The sequence below is a fragment of the Scyliorhinus canicula genome, chromosome 15 (assembly GCF_902713615.1).
Source record: "Scyliorhinus canicula chromosome 15, sScyCan1.1, whole genome shotgun sequence".
NCBI classification, from domain to species: domain Eukaryota; kingdom Metazoa; phylum Chordata; class Chondrichthyes; order Carcharhiniformes; family Scyliorhinidae; genus Scyliorhinus; species Scyliorhinus canicula.
In genome coordinates, this window is record NC_052160.1 from 71,245,645 (window position 1) to 71,266,884 (window position 21,240).

At 48.2% G+C, this 21,240-nt stretch overlaps 1 protein-coding gene across 1 annotated transcript in view; it reads left to right on the plus strand.

The window, feature by feature from the left end:
• The window catches only part of LOC119978797 (uncharacterized protein C16orf96), a 215,449-nt gene that overhangs the window by 40,397 nt on the left and 153,812 nt on the right, over positions 1 to 21,240 (plus strand). The window contains exons 3-4 of the mRNA XM_038820672.1: positions 948 to 995; positions 15,037 to 15,123. Coding sequence (XP_038676600.1) covers positions 948 to 995; positions 15,037 to 15,123 — 135 coding nt within the window. The remainder of the gene's footprint in view (positions 1 to 947; positions 996 to 15,036; positions 15,124 to 21,240) is intronic.

Below are 21,240 nucleotides of genomic sequence, written 5' to 3' on the forward strand. Positions count from 1 at the left end.
ACTTGGCGAGAATTCCTCACAGGTGACAGTCTCTGAGTTGATCCCTCAGAGAGAATCAGGCAGTAAGATGACAGGGCAGAATGAAACATATGGAAATTGTGGGAAGATGGTCATGGGTAGTGAAGGGAAAAGATCTTCCCAGTTTCTCCTCAGGATAAGGCATCAGACATATTGTTAACCAGAACGCAATGTGAATGATGAGTTGTCGAAGAAAGAAAACAAAACATAGGAAATAGGAGCAAGCCATTCATCCCTTCGAGCCTGCTTCCGTCGTTCATTATGATCACGACTGATCATCCAACTCAGAACCTGTTTCTACTTTCCCTGCCCTGCATATCCTTTGACCCCTCTAGCCCCGAAACTCTTTAGAGTCTCAGTCTTACGGCCGGCTCTCAATCTCATTAAGTAGGACATGCATGTCTGTGTCACTGAGTATTTGAGTTCTGCTGTATCGTGTACTTCCCTGCTGCCCTCTGGGCACAGATAACATTTGTGTGGTCACAATCCTACCACGTTAAATGAAGACGTTATAAGTGGAGTGACTTCAGAAAGATGCGAAAAGGGCAAAACACTGTTCCTGCTTCTGTCCCGGAAGGCTGCTGAATACCACAAGCTGGACAGTGCCGTTAAAAGTCTGAGCAGAGATTTGCCACTCGTTCATTTATTGACATCTTCTTCACTTGAGCTTGCAGCAATAGGTCTGGAACTCCCTTTGCAGACCATTGAAGGGTGCAGCATTTTTATCAAAAGGGCCATCACACTTGTGTACACCCAAGGTATACTATGTTAATTCGCTGCACCGTAAAAAGCTGCTTCCTTGTAGAAATGCTCCAAGCACGCTTTACTAATTCCAACACAACATTCCCTTTTTTGTGTGTGTATTTAGATATTCTGTTTTACTGTTTCACTTTTCATTAGTCCTAATTGAAAACTGTGTGCACCCCCAGGCTAATCAAACCAAAGCACAAAATACAGAAGAAACGTCTCGCAAACTGGTGAGTTGTGAAGAGCAATAGCTCAAATATTGATGTTCAAAGATGAGTATGTAGGTGACGTTAAATTGCTTAGCAATGCTGCAAGAGAGTACAGGTCATTCAAAATGTGATTAAAAGCTATGTCTAAATCTAGAATTTTTTCCCCTTGTTTTGAAGATTTCTGTCTTGGTTCAAACAAAAGATAGGCTCAGATTTTCAGTCCAACCACGATGAATAGATAAAAGAACCTAGCCTGTAAATTCCCGATGTTTTGTGTAGCCGTATGTGTGATTATTGGGCCAGGGTAGTTCATAGAGGACGATAGTTACAGGTAAATAGAGGATGATAAGCCGAGGAGTAGGCCATGTAATCACGATGATCCAGTTTTGCCATTTGGTGAAATCGCTACCGACCTGTGACCTAACTCCATAAGTTCAAATAGTCAAAGGGTACTGAGGGAAGAAAGGAAAGTAGGAGCCACAATCAGATCAGCCTTATCAGTGGTGAAGCAAATCCCGGGGTTGGGGAGGGGAGAGAGAGAAGTGCTACCTCACTTCACTGTTGAAAGGTCTGGTTCTAATTTTTACATTAAGACCTTTCCTCCTAATGAGTTTGAGTTCTGACCCAAGAGTTACAGAAATAACGGGCAGGATTTCCTGACACACACCCACCCCCCACCTCAAGGCATGTTTACCTGTGCCGGAGGTGGCCCGCTATTGGCTGGAAACAGAATATTCCACTTCTGCCGCTGTCGATGGGATTTTGAGTTGTTCGCACCCTCCGCTGCTGGCGAACCCGCAGCAAGGGAGCACCATTGGTGCGATCCTCTGACCCCTCTGGCAGGAAAGGCTGGAAAATTTGGGCCAATGAGATCACACTCAAATTCTTCAGTTAACCACTAAAATCTTTTTTGGAATATAATACAGCAAACTCTTAGTCAAGTGATAAAATGCACTGTATTCTGAGGAGAGTTATACCTACAAATTTTCTGCAAATAGGTTCAGTGTCGATTTATAGAATTCAGTGATAAAACAAATCTCTCCTCAGTACCAAAATTTCAAAGTTATCTTTACAGTTAAGAATCAGCACTTTGTTATTTTGGGGGCAGCTCCTCCTCACCTTCCAATGTTCCTCAGCTGATAACTGATCAAGACTACTGAGTTGACAATCTTCCAGATGTCGAAGTAATTCTTGTGTGTAAATAAACTGTCGTTGAATGTGAACTAACTAACTGGTTGTTTGGTCTTTGATCGATATCTGGTAAAGCCTTGTGGTGGTATCATTTGATACCTGGCGACTCTGAAAAGCAATATTATCATCAATAACTGTCAGTATCCAGTTAAAAAGAGAAACATTATTTGCGCCTCCGGTGCACATTGGCAACACTATAACATCCCTGGTGAGCAAGTTTGAGGAAAATCAAGGGCTGGATTCACCGTTTTTGAACCCAAGTGCTGAGGATCTGTGGCATTTTACGTCAAAAAAAGAAAATCAATCAGTGGAGCCCCCTCACCAATCCTGCGACCGGTGAGGGGCTAGCAGGCCCGCTGCGTAAAACACCCGGCACCCACGATATAAACGGCTGGAGAATAGCCGGGACCGTGGCTGTGCATGTGCACGGTTGGGACCTGGTTTAGCTCAGTGGGCTAGATAGCTGGTTTGTAATGCAGAAGAAGGCCAACAGCGCAGGTTCAATTCCCATACCGGCCTCCTCGAACAGGCGCCGGAATGTGGCGACAAGGGGCTTTTCACAGTAACTTCTTACTTGTGACAATAAAAGATTATTTTATTATTATTATGCAGTAGTCGCACAGTAAAACATGACGCTGGCCGTGCTCGTGGACCCTATTTGCCAGATAGTGCCGCCCTGGCCACCCCATCAGCCTCCCCAGTCCTTGCGAAGCCAGTAGCACAGCTCCCGCCTGACTGTGGTGCCGCTGGACACAGTCCGCAGCTGTCCCGACCTCTGAGACCACAGATTAACCGAGCGGTCAGGAAAGCGGCTCATCGGGGGCGGAGCATTGGGAGAGGGCCTTCACGTAATGCGCTAAGGCCATCCCAATGGTGTGTGGCACTTTACGCGATGATGCCATTTCAGAGGAGGCAGAGCATACAAAATCTGTGTCAAACAGGCAGCGCCACAGTAATCGGCATCGGGAAACGGTGAATCCCACCCGAGTTGTTTCCCATTACCCAGTTTCTGACGCCGCAAAGCATTATGGTTATTTTAGTCATACTTCAACAATTATACATCATTGTGATCGGAGGCGCAATACTCAACCGTAAACTGTGGTTCTTCTTTCTACAGATTCTATATCCTACACCCTCTTATCCTCATCTTCCCAGCTTGTGAAAATTGTTTCCCTCTAGCTACCAAATTTGTTCCCCATTCTTGAAAGCATTGACTAAATCACCCATAACCTTCTACATTGCAAGGAATATGACCCTAGTTTATGTAATCCCTCCTCTAAATTTGAGCCTTATAATTTTGGTAAGCCTATGATGCACTCCCTCCAAGACCAATGTAGCCTTCCGAAGGTGTGATGCCTAGAACTGCTTGCAGCTGTCCCCTAACCTAATAATAACTTTATATAACAATAACTGAAGCATGGCCTCAGTTGTCCACCATCCCCATCATCGACCATCCTGCAGTAATCCGGACTCCAGATATTCCATTGTAAAGTAAGAGTATTTTCATCGCACCTTAATGATCTATATATGAGAACCCCACCTCTTGGAATTTCTTTTATTTTTTAAATAATATTTATTAAGGTATCTGAAAATTTTTATAACAGTAACAAAAACAGTGACATCAACATGCTAAAATAACTATTTCCCCCCCCCAGTCCAGTCTTCACACACCTCAACCATACAACAACAATCCGCCTGCCCCCTTGGAATACTGCATCTGCTGACATTTTAAATTTTCCCTGAGAAAGTCGACGAACAGCTGCCACCTCCGGGAGAATCCTACCATTGACCCTCTTAAGGCAAACTTTATTTTCTCAAGACTGAGAAACCCAGCCATGTCACTAACCCAGGTCTCTACGCTCGGGGGCTTCGAGACCCTCCACATTAATAAGGTCCGTCTCCGGGTTACCAGGGAGGCAAAGGCCAAGACGTCGGCCTCCTTCGCTCCCTGAACTCCCGGATCTTCCGACACTCCAAAGATCGCTACCTCCGGACTCGGCACCACCCGTGTTTTGAGCACCGTGGATATTGCCTTAGCAAAACCCTGCCAAAACCCTCTAAGCTTCGGGCATGCCTAAAACATGTGGTCATGATTTGCTGGGCTTCCCGCGCATCTCGTACACCTATCATCTACTCCGAAAAACTTGCTCATCCTAGCCACTGTCGTGTACCCAGTGGACTACATTAAATTGTATCAGGCTAAGCCTGGCACACGATGAGGTGGTATTAACCCTGCTGAGGGCATCTGCCCATAGACCCGCCTCTGTCTCTCCTCCTAGCTCGTCCTCCCACTTATCCTTAAGCTCCTCCACCGGAGTTTCATCCACCTCCGAAAGCTCCTGGTAAATATCTGATACCATCCCCTCTCCCACCCAGGTACTAGAGACTGCTCTATCCTGTATCCCCCGTGGCGGCAGCAGGGAAAGGCCGGCACCTGTTTTATCAGGAAGTCGTGCAACTGCAAATACCTAAAACCATTCTCTGCTGGCAATTTAAATTCCAAAGCTTTCAAGCTGGGAACGTTCCCATCTAGAAATAGATCCCCCATCCTTCTAATTCCGGCCCTCTGCCAACTCCGGAACCCGCCATCTAGCGTTCCCGATACAAACGAGTGGTTGTTATAAATCAGGGTCCAAATCGATGCTCCCTCCACTCTCTTATATCTCTTCCACTGCCCCCAGATCCTCAGAGCCGCCACTACCACCGGACTTGTGGAGTATCAGGCCGGCGAGAACGGCAGAGGTGTCGTTACCAATGCGCCCAGACTGGTGTCTTTACATATCACCTCCATCCGCTCCCATGCCGACCCCTCCCCCACTACACACTTCCTAATCATGGCTATATTAGCCACCCAGTAGTAATTGCAGAATTTCGGTAGCGCCAACCACCCTCCCCCCCCCCGACTGCGCTTCAGCAACACTTTCTTCACTCGCGGGGTTTTACTCGCCCACACAAAGCCCAAAATAATCTTATTCACCCGCTTGAAAAAGGCCTGAGGGATGAAGATGGGGAGGCACTGAAAGACAAACTGAAATATGGCCCCCCCCCCCGAACCAGCCCTTTCCAGTTCCTCGAGGCTCTTAATGCCATGGCCAATGGCTCTATGGCCAGAGTAAACAGTAACGGGAAGAGAGGGCACCCTTGCCTCGTCCCTCGGTGTAGTTCAAAATATCCCAACCTCAGCCGGTTCGTACGCACACTCGCTACTGGTGCCAGATAGAGCAACTGCACCCAGTCAATAAAGCCCTCACCAAACCCAAACCTTCCCAGCACCTCCCACAAGTAATTCCGCTCCACCCGATCAAAAGCCTTCTCCGCATCCATCGCTACCACCACCTCCGCCTCCACTCCTTCTGAGGGCATCATAATAACATTTAGAACGGCCTTGAATTGCCTGCCTTTAACAAATCCCATCTGGTCTTCCCCTCTCACCCCCGAGACACAGTCCTCTATCCTTATGGCCAGTTTCTTAGCCAGCAGTTTGGTATCCACATTCAGTAGAGAAATCGGCCTGTATGACCCGCATTGCTCCGGATCCTTCTCCTGTTTCAAGATCAATGAAATTGTGGCCCGTGACATTGTTGGAGAGAGGACTCCCTTCTCTCCTGCTTCGTTAAGTGTCCTCACCAGCATTCGGCTCAATATCTCTGAAAACTTCTTATAGAATTCCACCGGGTAGCTGTCAGGCCCCGGGGCCTTTCCCGACTGCATGCCCTCCAGCCCCTTGATTATTTCCTCAATCTCAACTGGGGCTCCCAGCCCCTCCGACAGGTCTTCCTCCACCCTCGGGCACCTCAACTGATCCAGAAATTGCCTCATCCCCTCCACCCCATCTGGGGGTTCCGACTCATATAATTTACTATAAAATTCCTTAAACACCTCATTCACCCCCACTGGGTCAGGACAGTATTACCGTCTCTACTCTTTACTTTACCTATCTCCTTGGCCGCCTCTCTTTTCCTGAGCTGGTGCACCAACATTCTGCTTGCCATGTCCCTGTACTTATAGATCGCCCCCTTGCCTTCCTCAAGTGCTCACTGCTTTCCCTGTGGTCAACAGCCCAAACTCCGCCTGTAACCTCCGCCGCTCCGAGTATCTCCTGTCCACCTGGAGTATCCCCTCTACTAATCTATCCCTCTCAGCCTGTTCCATCTTTTCTCTGTGGGCCCGTATCGAGATTAATTCCCCTCTGACTACGGCCTTTAAAGCTTCCCAGACCGTCACTGCAGAGACCTCCCCCATATCATTTGTTTCCAGGTAGTTCTGGATGGACTTGTAAACCCGCCCACAGACCGCTTCATCCGCTAGCAACCCCACATCCAGTCTCCACAGCGGGCGTTGCCCTCTTTCCACACTAACCCCGTAGATCCACCCAGTTCGGGGTATGATCCGATACTGCGGCTGCCGAGTATTCAGTATCCACCACCTTCGGTATTAGCGCCCTGCTCCGAACAAAAACGTCGATGCGAGAGTATACCTTGTGGACATGTGAAAAAAAGGAAAACTCCTTCGTCCTCGGCCGTGCAAACCTCCATGGGTCTACTCCCCCCCCCCCCCCCCCCACCTGTTCCATAAACCCCTTCAATTCCTTTGCCGCAGCCGGCCTCCTCGCTGCCCTGAATTTTGACCAGTCCAATTCCGGCTCCATGACTGTGTTGAAGTCCCCTCCCATGATCAGGTTATGTGACTCTTAAGTCTGGGATCTTGCCTAACACCGACCTCATAAATTCCACGTCATCCCAATTCGGAGCATATATGTTCACAAGTACCACTCGCACTCCCTCAAGCTTCCCACTCACCATTATGTACCTACCCCCCTTGTCTGACACGATTCTCCCTGCCTTGAATGCCACTCGATGGCTGATCAAGATCACTACCCCCCCTGGTCTTTGAGTCCAGTCCTGAGTGGAACACGGCTAACCCACCCCTTCCTCAATCTCGTCTGGTCTGTAACATAGAACAATACAGCACAGAACAGGCCCTTCGGCCCTCGATGTTGTGCCGAGCAATGATCACCCTACTCCAACCCACGTATCCACCCTATACCCGCAACCCAACAACCCCTCCCCCCCTAACCTTACTTTTTAGGACACTACGGGCAATTTAGCATGGCCAATCCACCTAACCCGCACATCTTTGGACTGTGGGAGGAAACCGGAGCACCCGGAGGAAACCCATGCACACACGGGGAGGACGTGCAGACTCCGCACAGACAGTGACCCAACCGGGAACCGAACCTGGGACCCTGAAGCTGTGAAGCATTTATGCTAACCACCATGCTACCGTGCTTTAGGTGTGTCTCTTGTAGCATTGCCATGTCTGCCTTCAGTTACCTCATGCGCGAACACACAAGCCCTCTTGACCGGCCCATTCAGTCCTCTCACATTCCATGTGATCAGCCTGGAAGGGGGTGCTTCCAACCACCCCTCCCCCCCCCTCCCCGCCGACTAGCCATCACCCTTTAGAGGCCAGCCTCGAGCTCGCGCCCTCCGCTCCTCAAGTCCCCACTCGGGCTGTCGCCGTTCCCGACCTTCCATTTGTCCCCCAGTAACAGTTCCTCCCCTGTCAGCAAAGCAGCTCCCACCCTAGCAACAACACTAAAAACCCAGTCCCCCAAGTCAAGCTCCAGCTTATCACCTGTCCACCCACCACTGCTCTTCCGAGAGTCAGCTGACCCATGCTGACTTGATAGCTCCTGCCCCGGCACCAAGCAGTCTGTCTCCCTTTGTACTCTCCTCTCTCCCCCCCAAATTTTAAAAGCATCACATTTCCCAGTAAACAAACAGAAAAAAAAACGAAGAAACAATCACTTTAGAAAAATAGTCACCCAAAAAGCAGAGCTAAATTCAAAGCCCATCCCCGCCTCTAACAAAGTCCCTACAAGACAGATCAACCTTTAAAACATCCACATAGCCCATTATTTCACAAAGAGCTACTTAAATTTTTACAATCCAGCACCACAAATCGCTGCCACAGTACTTCTCCAAGGCTTCAGTGTCTTTTAATTTGCCTCCAGCTTCATTTCTTTAATAAAGGTCCATACTTTGTCTGGCGTTTCAAAGTAGATGTCCCGTTCCTCATGTGTGACCCACAGACGGGCTGTGTACATCATCCCACACTTCACCCCCTTCTTAGAGGGTCGTTTTTGCCCGATTGAACCCAGCTCGCCTCTTGGCCAAATCCGCTCCTAGCTCCTGATAAATGCGCAACTCAGTTCTCCCACTTGCTGCTCCGTTATTTCTTGGCCCACTGCAAAACTTGTTCCTTGTCCATGAAACGGTGAAAACGTACCACCATGGCCCTCGGCAGTTCGTTCGCTCTGGGCTTCCTCGCGAGGGCTCTGTGCGCTCTGTCCAATTCCAGAGGCCGAGGGAACGCCCCAGCCCCCATCAACTTCTCCATCATGTCCGTCACATAGAATTGTTGGCCTCCCTGAAGGCAGTGAAGGATCGGATGCAATGGTCTGAGATTCTGCCTCCTGGACCTATTCTCCCAGTCCTCCAACTTATCCTGAATTATTTTCTGGCGGTCGTTCATCATCCCCACCTTGCTTTCCAGCATGGTTACATACTCCTTGTGCTTGGACAGCTTTTGTTCAACCTCCTAGATCGCTCTCAGTGGGTTTCCTGATTCTGAACCACTTGATCAATCGAAGCCTTATTCGGGTGCAGTGTGTCCTTCTTCAGCTTGGCGATGCAAACCTCGAAAAACTTCACCAGCTGCTCATTCAACCACTGTGCCATCTCCCCGTGGCCCTTGCCCTCCGCCATGCTGTCCTGTGTTACCAGCTCTGCTTGCGTCTCCCTTATAGGACTTTGTCTTCTCACAAGGCCACTTCTAGTCCAATTTTCCATACACCGGAGGGGGATTTCTCCTTACTGTTTCACTCTTCACTACTTTATCCCATAAAATCTGAAAAAAATACGGGGGAAAAAAGGTCCAAAAGTCCGTTACAGGTGGGAGCTATCAAATGTGTGACCTACTCCTCCATGGCCGCCACCGGAAGTCCCACCTTTTGGAATTTGTATTACTTGGAGCTTTTTACCATTCTATCCATTTTAGATGCAGTGGCTTCACATGCCACCTTCGAAATCCATTTGTTCTAGTTTTCCCCGTTCATTTAATATATTAATGTCACAAATTTTAGGTTTCCATTGACACAACTTATCTTTGTGGCATTGGAAAATTTGAATGTGTTTTTTAAAATCTAAATGTCGCCACAGTCCCAAAGGACCATAGGCTGTTTTCTGAGAGAGCTGACTGGTGATGATTTAACCTGAGGGTCACCACAACTCGGGCGAGGGAAAAAGCAGAGAAGGCTGGGCCTTCATGAGTAACTTCAGCGGGCACGGGAATTGAACCCGGGCTATTGACGTCGCCCCGCATCACGAACCAGGCATCCAGTCAACTGAGCTAACTGACTCCCACTGTCTAAGTTGTCAATCAGTAGAGAATTGTTGAGGTCCCAACCGAGATAATTCTACAATATCATGAGTCACATCCTAACGATTTACCTGCCCATTATCCCTGCACTTTGTCTACTCCCACTTGGCCAACCAAACCAGGTCAATAATTTTCCTTCAACTTCATTAATGTCTTCTAGATGGGTGGCATGGTGGAGCAGTGGTTAGCACTGCTACATCACGGCACGGAGGACCCGGGTTCGATCTCAGACCTGGGTCACTGTCCGTGTGGAGTTTGCACATTCTCCCCGTGTCTGTGTGGGTCTCAACCCCACAACACAGAAAGATGTGCAGGGTAGGTAAATTGGCCACGCTAAATTGCCCCTTAATTGGGGGGAAAAGAGAATTCGGTATGCCAAAAATTTTTTTTTAAATGCCTGCTGTAAGTCCATATAAACGACATCCATCAACGTTCCCCTGTCCACTACTTTAGTCAGCTCTTTAAAAAACTCAATCAGATTTATCAAACATGACCTACCAGCTACAAGTTCACATTGGCTCTCTTTATTCAGCTGAAAACCGTTGCAGGCAGGGCAGTAAATTTGGTAAACCAGCAAAAAGGCCATTGACTTCAGGACAGGAAATTCCTGCCCATCCAGACCAGAAAATCCCAGCTTCTTTCTTTAGTTATACACTTCAATAATTTCCCGAGACCAGATGTTAGGTCAACTGATCTATAATCGTCTGGTTTCCTTCAGCCACATTTCTAGGGGATTGTACTTCCTGAACCTGCAGTAATGACCTCTCGATTTTTAGTTGATGTATTACTGGAGAAGGAACATTATGCACTTTAAGCTAAATCTAACTGTTTACCCCTGCTTTTTGAATCTAAAAAGAGATTAATTTTAGCAGGGTTAAAGCGCAATGGACAAATACTTCCAACTCTTATGCAGCAGAGAGGAATGGCCACATTCTAAATTGCTTTTAGATTGTTCAAAGACCTCAGGCAATCTCTCGGTAAAATCACCCAGCCAAGAAAGGCCTACACCCCGTGGAAGACAGAGTCAAGGTCGTTATGGGAGTGCCTATCCCACAAAATACAACAGGACTGAGGCGTTTCCTGAGATTGAAAATCATTATGGGAAATTCATCCCAACTTGGCCTCTCTGTTGTCACCCTTACATTTGCTGCTTAAAAAAATCAAACACCAGAAGTGGTTATGGCAGGCGCCACAAATTGAAGTCTTCGAGAAAGTAAAATGGCAACTATTATCATCAAATATACCAACCAATTACAATTCCAAGAAAGTGCTCATAGTGACATGCCACATCTCTCCCTCTCGAGTGGGAGCAGAGCTCTCACATCATTGGTAAAATGGCACATAAATGCCCATTGCCTATGCGTCCAGGACCCATGTGGATGCAGAGTGGCGCTACTCCCAAATCGAGGAGGGGGGTTTGGCAGTTATCTTCGGTGTAAAAACAAATTCCATCAATATGTCTACGGCCCACATTTTGTGATAGTGACAGACCACAAGCCTTTGTTGGGCCTTTTGCAAGAGGATAGGGCAATCCTCCTATCACTTTGGCCCGGATCCAATGTTGGGCCTTGCCACTAGCAGCTGATGAATACTCCCTCGAGCACTACCCTATGGTGCAAATAGCTAATGCGGTCGCCTTGATTCACCTCCCGCTGCCCAGAAGCCTGGCCCCTCTGCTGGTATTAGAACCTTGGAATTTAGAAACCTTACTGGTGTCTGCAAAAAAAAAAATTAAGACTTGAGCCCGACATTATCGAAAATGAGACACATGGGACTGGATTCTCCGATTTGGAGGCTGTCTGGAGGATGACAAAAAAGTTGATGCCATTCCCGCACCGATGCAGCAATCATTGAGGGGCTAGCAGCAGCACCATGTAAAACGCACGGCCGTCCCGATATAAATGCCTGGAGAATTGTTGTGCCGTATAAAATGGTGCTGGCTGCATGCAGACCCAACAGCCAAATAGTGCCCCCCTGCACACCCCTTTGCCACGCCACCCCCCCCCCCGCCACGCCACCCCCCCCCCCCCCGCCACGCCACCCCCCCCCCCGACTGAGGCGGCGCTAGACACAGTCTGGGTTCCGGAAAATGGAGAGCACACGTCCGCTGTGCCATCGGGAACTTGGCCCATCGGGGAAGGGCCTTCCAGTAGGGCAGCACGGTAGCCTTGTGGATAGCACAATGGCTTCACAGCTCCAGGGTCCCAGGTTCGATTCCGGCTTGGGTCACTGTCTGTGCGGAGTCTGCACATCCTCCCAGTGTGTGCGTGGGTTTCCTCCTGGTGCTCCGGTTTCCTCCCACAGTCCAAAGATGTGCAGGTTAGGTGGATTGTCCATGTTAAATTGCCCTTAGTGTCCAAAATCTCCCTTAGTGTTGGGTGGGGTTACTGGGTTATGGGGATAAGGTGGAGGTGTTGACCTTGGGTAGGGGGTATGGTGCTCTTTCCAAGAGCCGGTGCAGACTCGATGGGCCGAATGGCTTCCTTCTGCACTGTAAATTCTATGATCTAAGTAGCGATCTGAGGGCGTCCCACCAGCGTGTGGCATACACCTCGATGGTGCCATTTTGGAGGGGGCGGGGCATCCAACAACAGGCGCCGCCCCCAATTCGGTTATAAACAGGGATTCTTCGCCCAATCGCCGATTACGATATCGGCGTCAGGCAACAGAGAATCCCGCCCTTGATCCTTAATGGCAGGATCCAGGGACAACCCTCTGACGACATGAAACCCTACCTCGCCAAAAGAGAAGAACTAAGTGTCGATGATCGTATTATCCTGTGGTGATCCTGTCGTCTCCTGCCCAGGTCAGCGCCATGTCCTAATGGAGCGGCATAATAGTCACTCTAGGGTTTCCAAAATGAAGATGCTCACGTGACCTAGGTCTGGTGTCCCAGGCTCAACTCGGATATTGAGGACTTGGTAAAGCAATGCTTATTATACCAGGAGAAGCAGAAGTTCCCCCCCTTCAGCCTGCCTATGCCAGTGGGAGTGGTCAGGAATATCATGGTACAGATACATGTAGACTTTGCTGGTCCATTTTCCAGTTCCATATTCCTTATCATGGCAGATGCTCATTCCAAATGGATTGCAGTACACCGCTTGGCCCTCTGCAACTTCTCACACCACAACTGAGAAACCCAGACAGAGCTTTTGCATTCACTGCATACCAGAGGTCCTAATCTCCACAATGGTGCAGCCTTTACGAGCGGGGAGTTCCAGGCATTCCTGAAGTCAAACGGTATTAAACACAATCAGACAGTGCCATCGCCCAATGGTCTTGCAGTGCAGGCCATATAGACTTTCAAAGACAGCCGACTGGATCCATGGAGAACAAGTTGGCATGAATCTTGTTGAATTATCGAACTGCACCCCACACGGCGACAAGAGTCACCCCAACAGAACTGTTGATAGAGTGACTACTTTGTACCAGGGTGATCCTGTTATTTCCCAATTTGGCAGGGAAGGTGGAGTCCAAATAGGGGAGTCAGAAGAGAAATTATGACACCATGAGGCCTGAGAGAGTGTTTAAGACAGAAAATGCCTTACACGTAAAGGATTTCGGGAATAGCTGCAGATGTGTCTCTGGAATTGTATTGGAGAAGATGGGGCTGGTCTCCTACAAAGTCAAGACCCAAGGAGAAGTTCTCTAAAAGCATGTCTCCAACCCCAGTCACGGCCGTCTCTGGCACTGGGCTGCAGTCCACGTTGGCCTCGATGTCAGACCCCGACAGTGAAGATTTGGGGTCTGGTGTGGAGGGTGAAGAATCTGGTCCACCCCTGGTGGCCAGTACCAACGACGAACCTGCATCAGTGACCCTCAGGCGTTCCTTTTGGAAGTGAAGGTTACCACCCCCATTCTGGCTCCACCTGCCACAGACTCAAGGCGGAGGAGACCTCATCGTCGCAGGATCAACGGGGTTAATACAAACGTAAGCCGGGAGGGATGTTATAACCCCACAAAGGCCTCAGCTGATCGGCAATTGATCTCCATGTGGGGTTCGTGGCGTAGGAGTTCCCATATTGAGCAAGTGGAGGCTCGCCCAATAGGAACGTGTTGCGGACTTTAAATACCTGTAACCCAGACTCGGATCGGTGTCCCCGAAGGTCCCGGGCTGCATTGCACACCGTGGCTGCAGTTTCTTACTTGTTCTAGACTAATCTTTTGGTTTGCTTAGCCTAGCCTCTGCCGGAGCGATGACAAATGGTACCAAACATTGATAACCTTTAGAACATGAAAATGATGAATACCTTGGATTAAAGTATCCAGAACCGAATCCTCTAATCTGAAGTTTAGCATTAAACAACGCATGTTTTGGTACTTTGTTTAGTGAACAGTCCTACTATTAGTAATGGTAAGTCTGAATGCTTTGTGTCCTACAAATAAATCATTTTCCTCCATAGTTTGATTTTTCTTGCTTCAAATTTGCTGATGCTCAGGAATGGGTTGTGAAGTGTAACCACAGAAATGGACCATTCACTAGTCTAGTTTCTGAATGTGCGTATCAATGTGATTCATCAATGAACAGAATCCACTGAATCCCTAAAGTGCAGAAGGAGGCCATTCGGCCCATCGAGTCTGCACCGACCCTCTGAAAGAGCACCCTACCTGTGCCCACTCCCCTGCCCTATCCCTGTAACCCCACCTAATCTGTACAATTTAAGGGGTAATCTTTAGCGTGGCCAATCCACCTAACCTGCATTTTCTTGGACAGTGGGTGGAAACCGGAGCACCTGGAGGAAACCCACGCAGACTCGGGGAGAACATGCAAACTATAAACAGTCACCCAAGGTCAGAATCAAACTTGAGTGTGTCATTGGAGAGATTGCATATTCTCCTCGTTTCTGCGTGGGTTTTCCTCTGGGTGCTCCAATTTCCTCCCACAGTCCAAAGATGTGCAGGTCAGGTGGATTAGACATGTTAAATTGTTCATTAGTGTCCAAAGGTAGGTGGAGTTACAGGGATAGGGCAGGTGAATGAGCCTAAGGAAGGTGCTCTTTCAGGAGGGTCAGTGTAGACACAATGGGCTAAATGCCCTCCTTCTGCACTGTTGAAATTCTGTGAACCTAGGTCCCTGGCACGGTGAGGCTGCAGTGCCAGCCACTGTGTAGCCCTACCTTTCTTATTGCATCCCAACCCCCCATTTCCTTCCTCTAAGGCATCAAAACCTTTAATTGAGTCAAGGATATCTGACAACAGTATGCTACTCCACTGTACTTCAAGCCATAACCATACCGTCAGTACATAGAAATCTCTTTTTAAATGCCAATCAATCAAAAAAGATCAATTATTCATGAAAATTCTCTCAGGCCTCATTTCCTTCCACTCTGTTGTTTGTTCTTGATTTAACCGAGTGACCTTGTTGATTATTTTAATATTAGTATTTTAATTTTCTCAGTAATGAAATGCAGTGTTTTCCTTTGATTAGAATGGTATCATGGACCTGTTGGCCAACATTCCAGATGGAAAAAATCTTGTTGAGTGGACTACTCTGCAGACAATGTTGAACAAAGAGGTCAGTAAAGGGTTAGGGTGAGAGTGTGTTGCATTGCCAGAATCTTATCATAGAATCCCTACACTGCAGAAGGAGGCCATTTGGTTGTGCCACCGTGCCAACCTATTGCCACCATGTCGCCCTGGATTATAATTGTGAATGTACAACCCTGTAACATGGGCGGCACGGTAGCCCAGTGGTTAGCACTGCTGCCTCACAGCTCCAGGGACCCGTGTTCAATTACCAGCTTGGGTCACTGTTTGAGCAGAGTTTCAAGTTCTCCCCGTGACTGCGTGGGTTTCCTCCGGGTGCTACGGTTTCCTCCCACAAGTCCCAGAAGACAGAATTTGGACATTCTGAATTCTCCCTCTGTGTACCCGAACAAGTGCCGGAATGTGGCGACGAGGGGCTTTTCATGGTAACTTCATTGCAGTGTTAATGTAAGCCTACTTGTGACAAAAGATTATTATTATTACTGTTATAATAAATTTGGTTTGCACTGAGTGCTGAATTTGGGTGCATTTGAGTGCTATAGTGAGAGTTTGGTGACTGAGGGATATTAAGGGTTTATTTTTATCTAATGTGTAGTGTTTTTATTTAGTTAATTATCTTTAAAGTTGCTGTTTGGTTTACAAGAAGGTGAATTTTCAATCAGCTTTAAACAAAGGTTCTACTTGTAGCTTCTTGCAGCTGGAGCTTGTTAATTAGTTAATTGGATTAGGCCAGTTTTTCAGAGGCTAGGTTCACAGTATAAAGGTGAGCGAGCTACAGTGCAGACTTTGTTTGCACTGAGTGCTACATTTGGGTGCATTTGAGTGCTATAATGAGAGTTTGGTGACAGAGGGAATGCTGAATTTGGGTGCATTTGAGTGCTATAGTGAGAGCTTGGTGACAGAGGGAGTGCTGAATTTGGGTGCATTTGAGTGCTATAGTGAGAGTTTGGTGACAGAGGGACTGCTGAATTTGGGTGCATTTGAGTACTATAGTGAGAGTTTGGTGACTGAGGGAGTTAGGTGAGGAGGGAGTAAGGTGCTCCTTTCATTTAATTTCCTACATTTCCTCAAAGAGCGTGAAGGGAGCCGGGAGTTTACAGAGTGCAGCTGACTGGGAGCAAATTTGGAGGGCGGAGTTCCAGTTGGTCCACAGGGCAGCTATATTCTGTTAGGTAAGAGCGTAATAGGGCAGTTGCATGCTCCTCCTGTAGGATGTGGGTGGTGAGGGATACCACCGGTGTCCTCGCTGACTATACCTGCGGGAAGTGCACCCAACTCCAGCTCCTCAGAGACCGTGTTAGGGAACTGGCAGAGGGGGTAATAGACAAGAGTTACAGGGAGGTAACCACACCCAAGGTACAGGACAAGAGTAGCTGTGATAAAGTCAGGGGAAAGAAAACGAACGGGCAGACCAGTGCAGGGATCCCTCGTGGCTGTTCCCCTTCAAAACAAATATACCATTTTGAATGCTGCAAGTGATAGGAGACTCAATGGTTAGGAGAATAGATAGGAGATTCTGTGGTCGCGAGCGAGACTCCTGGAAGGTATGTTGCCTCCCAGGTGCCAGGGATGTCTCAGATCGTGTCTTCAGGATCCTTAAGGGGGAGGGGGAGCAGCCAGAAGTCATGGTGCACATTTGTACCAACGAGGTAGGTGGGAAAAGGGATGTGGATGTAATAAACGAGTTTAGAGAGTTAGGCTGGAAGTTAAAAGCCAGGAGAGACAGTTGTCATCTCTGGTTTGTTGCCGGTGCCACGTGATAGCGAGGCTAGGAATAGGGAGAATGCAGTTGAACACGTGGCTGCAGGAATGGTGTAGGACGGAGGACTTCAGGTATTTGGATAATTGGAGCATATTCTGGGGAAGGTGGGACCTGTACAAGCAGGACGGGTTGCATCCGAACCAGAGGGGCACCAATATCCTGGGAGGGAGATTTTCTGGTACTCTTCGGGAGGGTTTAAACTAATTTGGCAGGGGAATGGGAACCGGACTTGTAGTCCAACAACTAAGGGAGCCGATGTTCAGGACGTCAAAGCGTGTAGTGAGGCAGTGGGGAAGGTAACACTGACAAAGGGAGAGTACTTGCAGGCACGGAGATGGGTTGAAGCATCAGGAATAAGGTGGGTGAACTTAAGGCATGGATCAGTACTTGGGACTGCGATGTGGTGGCCATCACAGAAACTTGGATAGAAGAGGGGCAGAAATGGTTGTTGGAGGTTCCTGGTTATAGATGTTTCAATAAGATTAGGGAGGGTGGTAAAAGAGGTGGGGGGGGGGGGTTGGCATTGTTAATTAGAGATAGTATAACAGCTGCAGAAAGGCAGTTTGAGGAGGATCTGCCTACTGAGGTAGTATGGGTTGAAGTCAGAAATAGGAAAGGAGCAGTCACCTTGTTGGGAGTTTTCTATAGGCCCCCCCCAATAGCAGCAGAGATGTGGAGGAACAGATTTGGAAACAGATTTTGGAAAGGTGCAGAAGTCACAGGGTAGCAGTCATGGGTGACTTCAACTTCCCAAATATTGAGTGGAAACTCTTTAGATCAAATAGTTTGGATGGGGTGGTGTTTGTGCAGTGTGTCCAGGAAGCCTTTCTAACACAGTATGTAGCTTGTCCGACCAGAGGGGAGGCCATATTGGATTTGGTACTTAGTAATGAACCAGGGCAAGTGATAAGTGGGGGAGCATTTTGGAGATAGTGACCACAATTCTGTGACGTTTAGTAATGGAGAGGGATAGGTGTGTGCAACTGGGCAAGGTTTACAATTGGGGGATGGGTAAATACGATGCTGTCAGAAAAAGAACTGAAGTGCATAAGTTGGGAACATCGGCTGTCAGGGAAGGACACAATTGAAATGTGGAACTTGTTCAGGGACTGATACTACTTCTACTTGATATGTATGTCCCTGTCAGGCAGGGAAGAGATGGTCGAGTGAGGGAACGATGGTTGACAAGAGAGGTTGTAAAGAAGAAGAAGAATGATACTTATGTAAGGCTGAGGATACAAGGGCGCTGGAGGGATACAAGATAACTAGGAGGGAACTAAAGAAAGGGATTAGGAGAGCTAAGAGAGGGCATGAAAAATCTTTGGCGGGTAGGATCAAGGAAAAGCCCACAGCCTTTTACACATGCAAGAAATATGCGAATGACTGGATTGAGGGTGGGTCCGATCAAGGACAGTTGCGGGAGATTGTGTATTGAGTCGGAAGAGATAGGAGAGGTCTTGAACGAGTACTTTTCTTCAGTATTTACGAATGAGAGGGGCCGTATTGTTGGAGGGGACAGTGTGAAACAGACTGGTAAGCTCGATGAGATACTTGTTAGGAAGGAAGATGTGTTGGGCATTGAAAAATTTGAGGATAGACAAGTCCCCCGGGCCTGACGGGATATATCCAAGGATTCTATGGGAAACAAGAGATGAAATTGCAGAGCCATTGGCAATGATCTTTTAGTCCTTACTGTCAACAGGGGTGGTACCAGGGGATTGGAGAGTGGCGAATGTCGTGCCCCTGTTCAAAAAAGGGAATAGGGATAACCCTGGGAATGACAGGCCAGTTAATCTTACTTCGGTGGTAGGCAAAGTAATGGAAAGGGTACTGAGGGGATAGGATTTCTGAGCATCTGGAAAGACACTGCTTGATTAGGGATAGTCAGCACGGATTTGTGAGGGGTAAGTCTTGCCTTACACGTCTTATTGAATTCTTTGAGGAGGTGACCAAACACATGGAAGAAGGTAAAGGAGTGGATGTAATATACATGGATTTTAGCAAGGCATTTGATAAGTTTCCCATGGTAGGCTTATGCAGAAAGTGAGGAGGCATTGAGTAGTGGGAAAGTTAGCCAGTTGGATAACGAACTGGCTAACCGACAGAAGTCAGAGTGGTGGTGGATGGCAAATATTCAGCCTGGAGCCCAGTTACGAGTGGCGTACTGCAGGGATCAGTTCTGGGTCCTCTGCCGTTTGTGATTTTCATTAATGACTTGGATGAGGGAGTGTCAGTAAATTTGCAGACGATACGAAGATTGGTGGAGTTGTGTATAGTGAGGAGGGCTGTTGTCGGTTGCAGAGACATAGATAGGATACAGAGCTGGGCTGAGAAGTGGCAGATGGAGTTTAACCCTGACAAGTGTGAGGTTGTCCATTTTTGGAAGGACAAATATGAATGCGGAATACAGGGTTAACGGTAGGGTTCTTGGCAATGTGGAGGAGCAGAGAGATCTTGGGATCTATGTTCATAGATCTTTGAAAGTTGCCACTCGAGTGGATAGAGCTGTGAAGAAGGCCTATGGTGTGCTAGTGTTCATTAGCAGAGGGATTGAATTTAAGAGCCGTGAGGTGGTGATGCAGCTATACAAAACCTCGGGCAGGCCACATTTGGAGTACTGTGTGCAGTTCTGGTCGCCTCATTTTAGGAAGGATGTGGAAGCTTTGGAAAAGGTGCAAAGTAGATGTACCAGGATGTTGCCTGGAATGGAGAGTAGGTCTTACGAGGAAAGGTTGAGGGTGCTCGGCCTTTTCTCATTAGAACGGAGAAGGATGAGGGGCGACTTGATAGAGGTTTATAAGATGATCAAGGGAATAGATAGATTAGACAGTCAGACTTTTTCCCCCGAATGGAATAATTCATTACAAGGGGACATAAATTTAAATTTAAGGTGAATGGTGGAAGATATAGGGGGGTATATCAGAGGTAGGTTCTTTACCCAGAGAGTAGTGGGGGCATGGAATGCACTGCCTGTGGAAGTAGTCGAGTTGGAAATATTGGGCACCTTCAAGCGGCTATTGGATAGGTACATGGATTAGGGTAGAATGCTGGGATGTAGATTAATTTGTTCTTAATCTAGGACAAAAGTTCGGCACAACCTCGTGGGCCGAAGGGCCTGTTCTGTGCTGTATTTTTCTATGTTCACTCTTGTATGAAAAGTAAAAGTGCTTGTCAGGTGAATTGGACACTGAATTCTCCCTCCATGTATCCGAAGAGGTGCCGGAATGTGGTGACTAGGGGATTTTCAGAGTAACTTCATTGCAATGTTAATGTAAGCCTACATGTGACACTAATAAAGATTATTATTATGTTTTAAGATGTTGTGGTGCTGCACAAGACAGGGCAATTTGGATATCATGCAGGAAACTGAGGAGTTAGATGAGGTGACCAAAAAAAACTAGTTCCAGATGATGGATTTTTGGGGAGGATGTTGGTGGGTTTGGAAGGGATTAAGGAGCAAATACAAATGATGACTGCTTTCCCTGGCAAATTCAATTAGAGGGTACTGTATTCCTGCTGACAGCCTGCCAGTGTGTGGCAATGTGGGATGGAGTGGGAGGGTAGATTTCGGGCCCTAAAACAGAAATAACTAAGATTCTTAATGTGAATATAAATTAAGTGGATGAGACACCCTCAATTACGACGCAAGAGCGAGATCGGTAATAAAAGGGCTTTATTCTACAGAGAACTGAACAGCATCCGAGAGAAGTGTGCTCACCACATGGAGCCTTATCCTATATACCGTTTCCTGGGGGCGTAGCCAGAGGCGGAGTCCCCCAGGGTTCCAAGCATCTTAAAGGGGCAAGGTATTAAAGGTCAGGTACCGTTTACAGCAGTTATTAATACTGTTCATCACATTCACCCCCGTTTGAAAAAAAACACATAGTCCGTCGGGGGTGAAGTGGAGTTACAAGTTCAGTCTTTGTGGTGGTCTGATAGTCCGTGCTGACATTTGCAGCTCCGGTGGTGGCGCCGTTGGTGTGGTCGGTTCCGATGGTGGTATATCCAGGAGCACGGTTGACTGAGCCTTTGCCCGCCTTGGGGGGGGGGGGGTGTATCAGGGGTGATTAGGGTGATCGGTGCCAGCTGGGGGGCAGGGGGCTCTATGGGTGGGCACTGTCGGAGTCGGCGGTCGGTGCGGGGAGCGTCGGTAGGGGGGGGGGGGGGGGGGTGGTCGGTGGGGAAAACGTCAGGGTCGGTGGGAGAGCCAGCGGGTGCCAGGTCTCGCAGGGAGATGGTATCCTGCCTGCCGTCGGGGTGCTCGACGTAGGCGTATTGAGGGTTTGCGTGCAGCAGGTGGACCCTCTCGACTATTGGATCAGTTTTATGGCTCCTCACGTGTCTCCGGAGTAGGACTGGACCCGGAGTCGTCAGCCAGGGTGG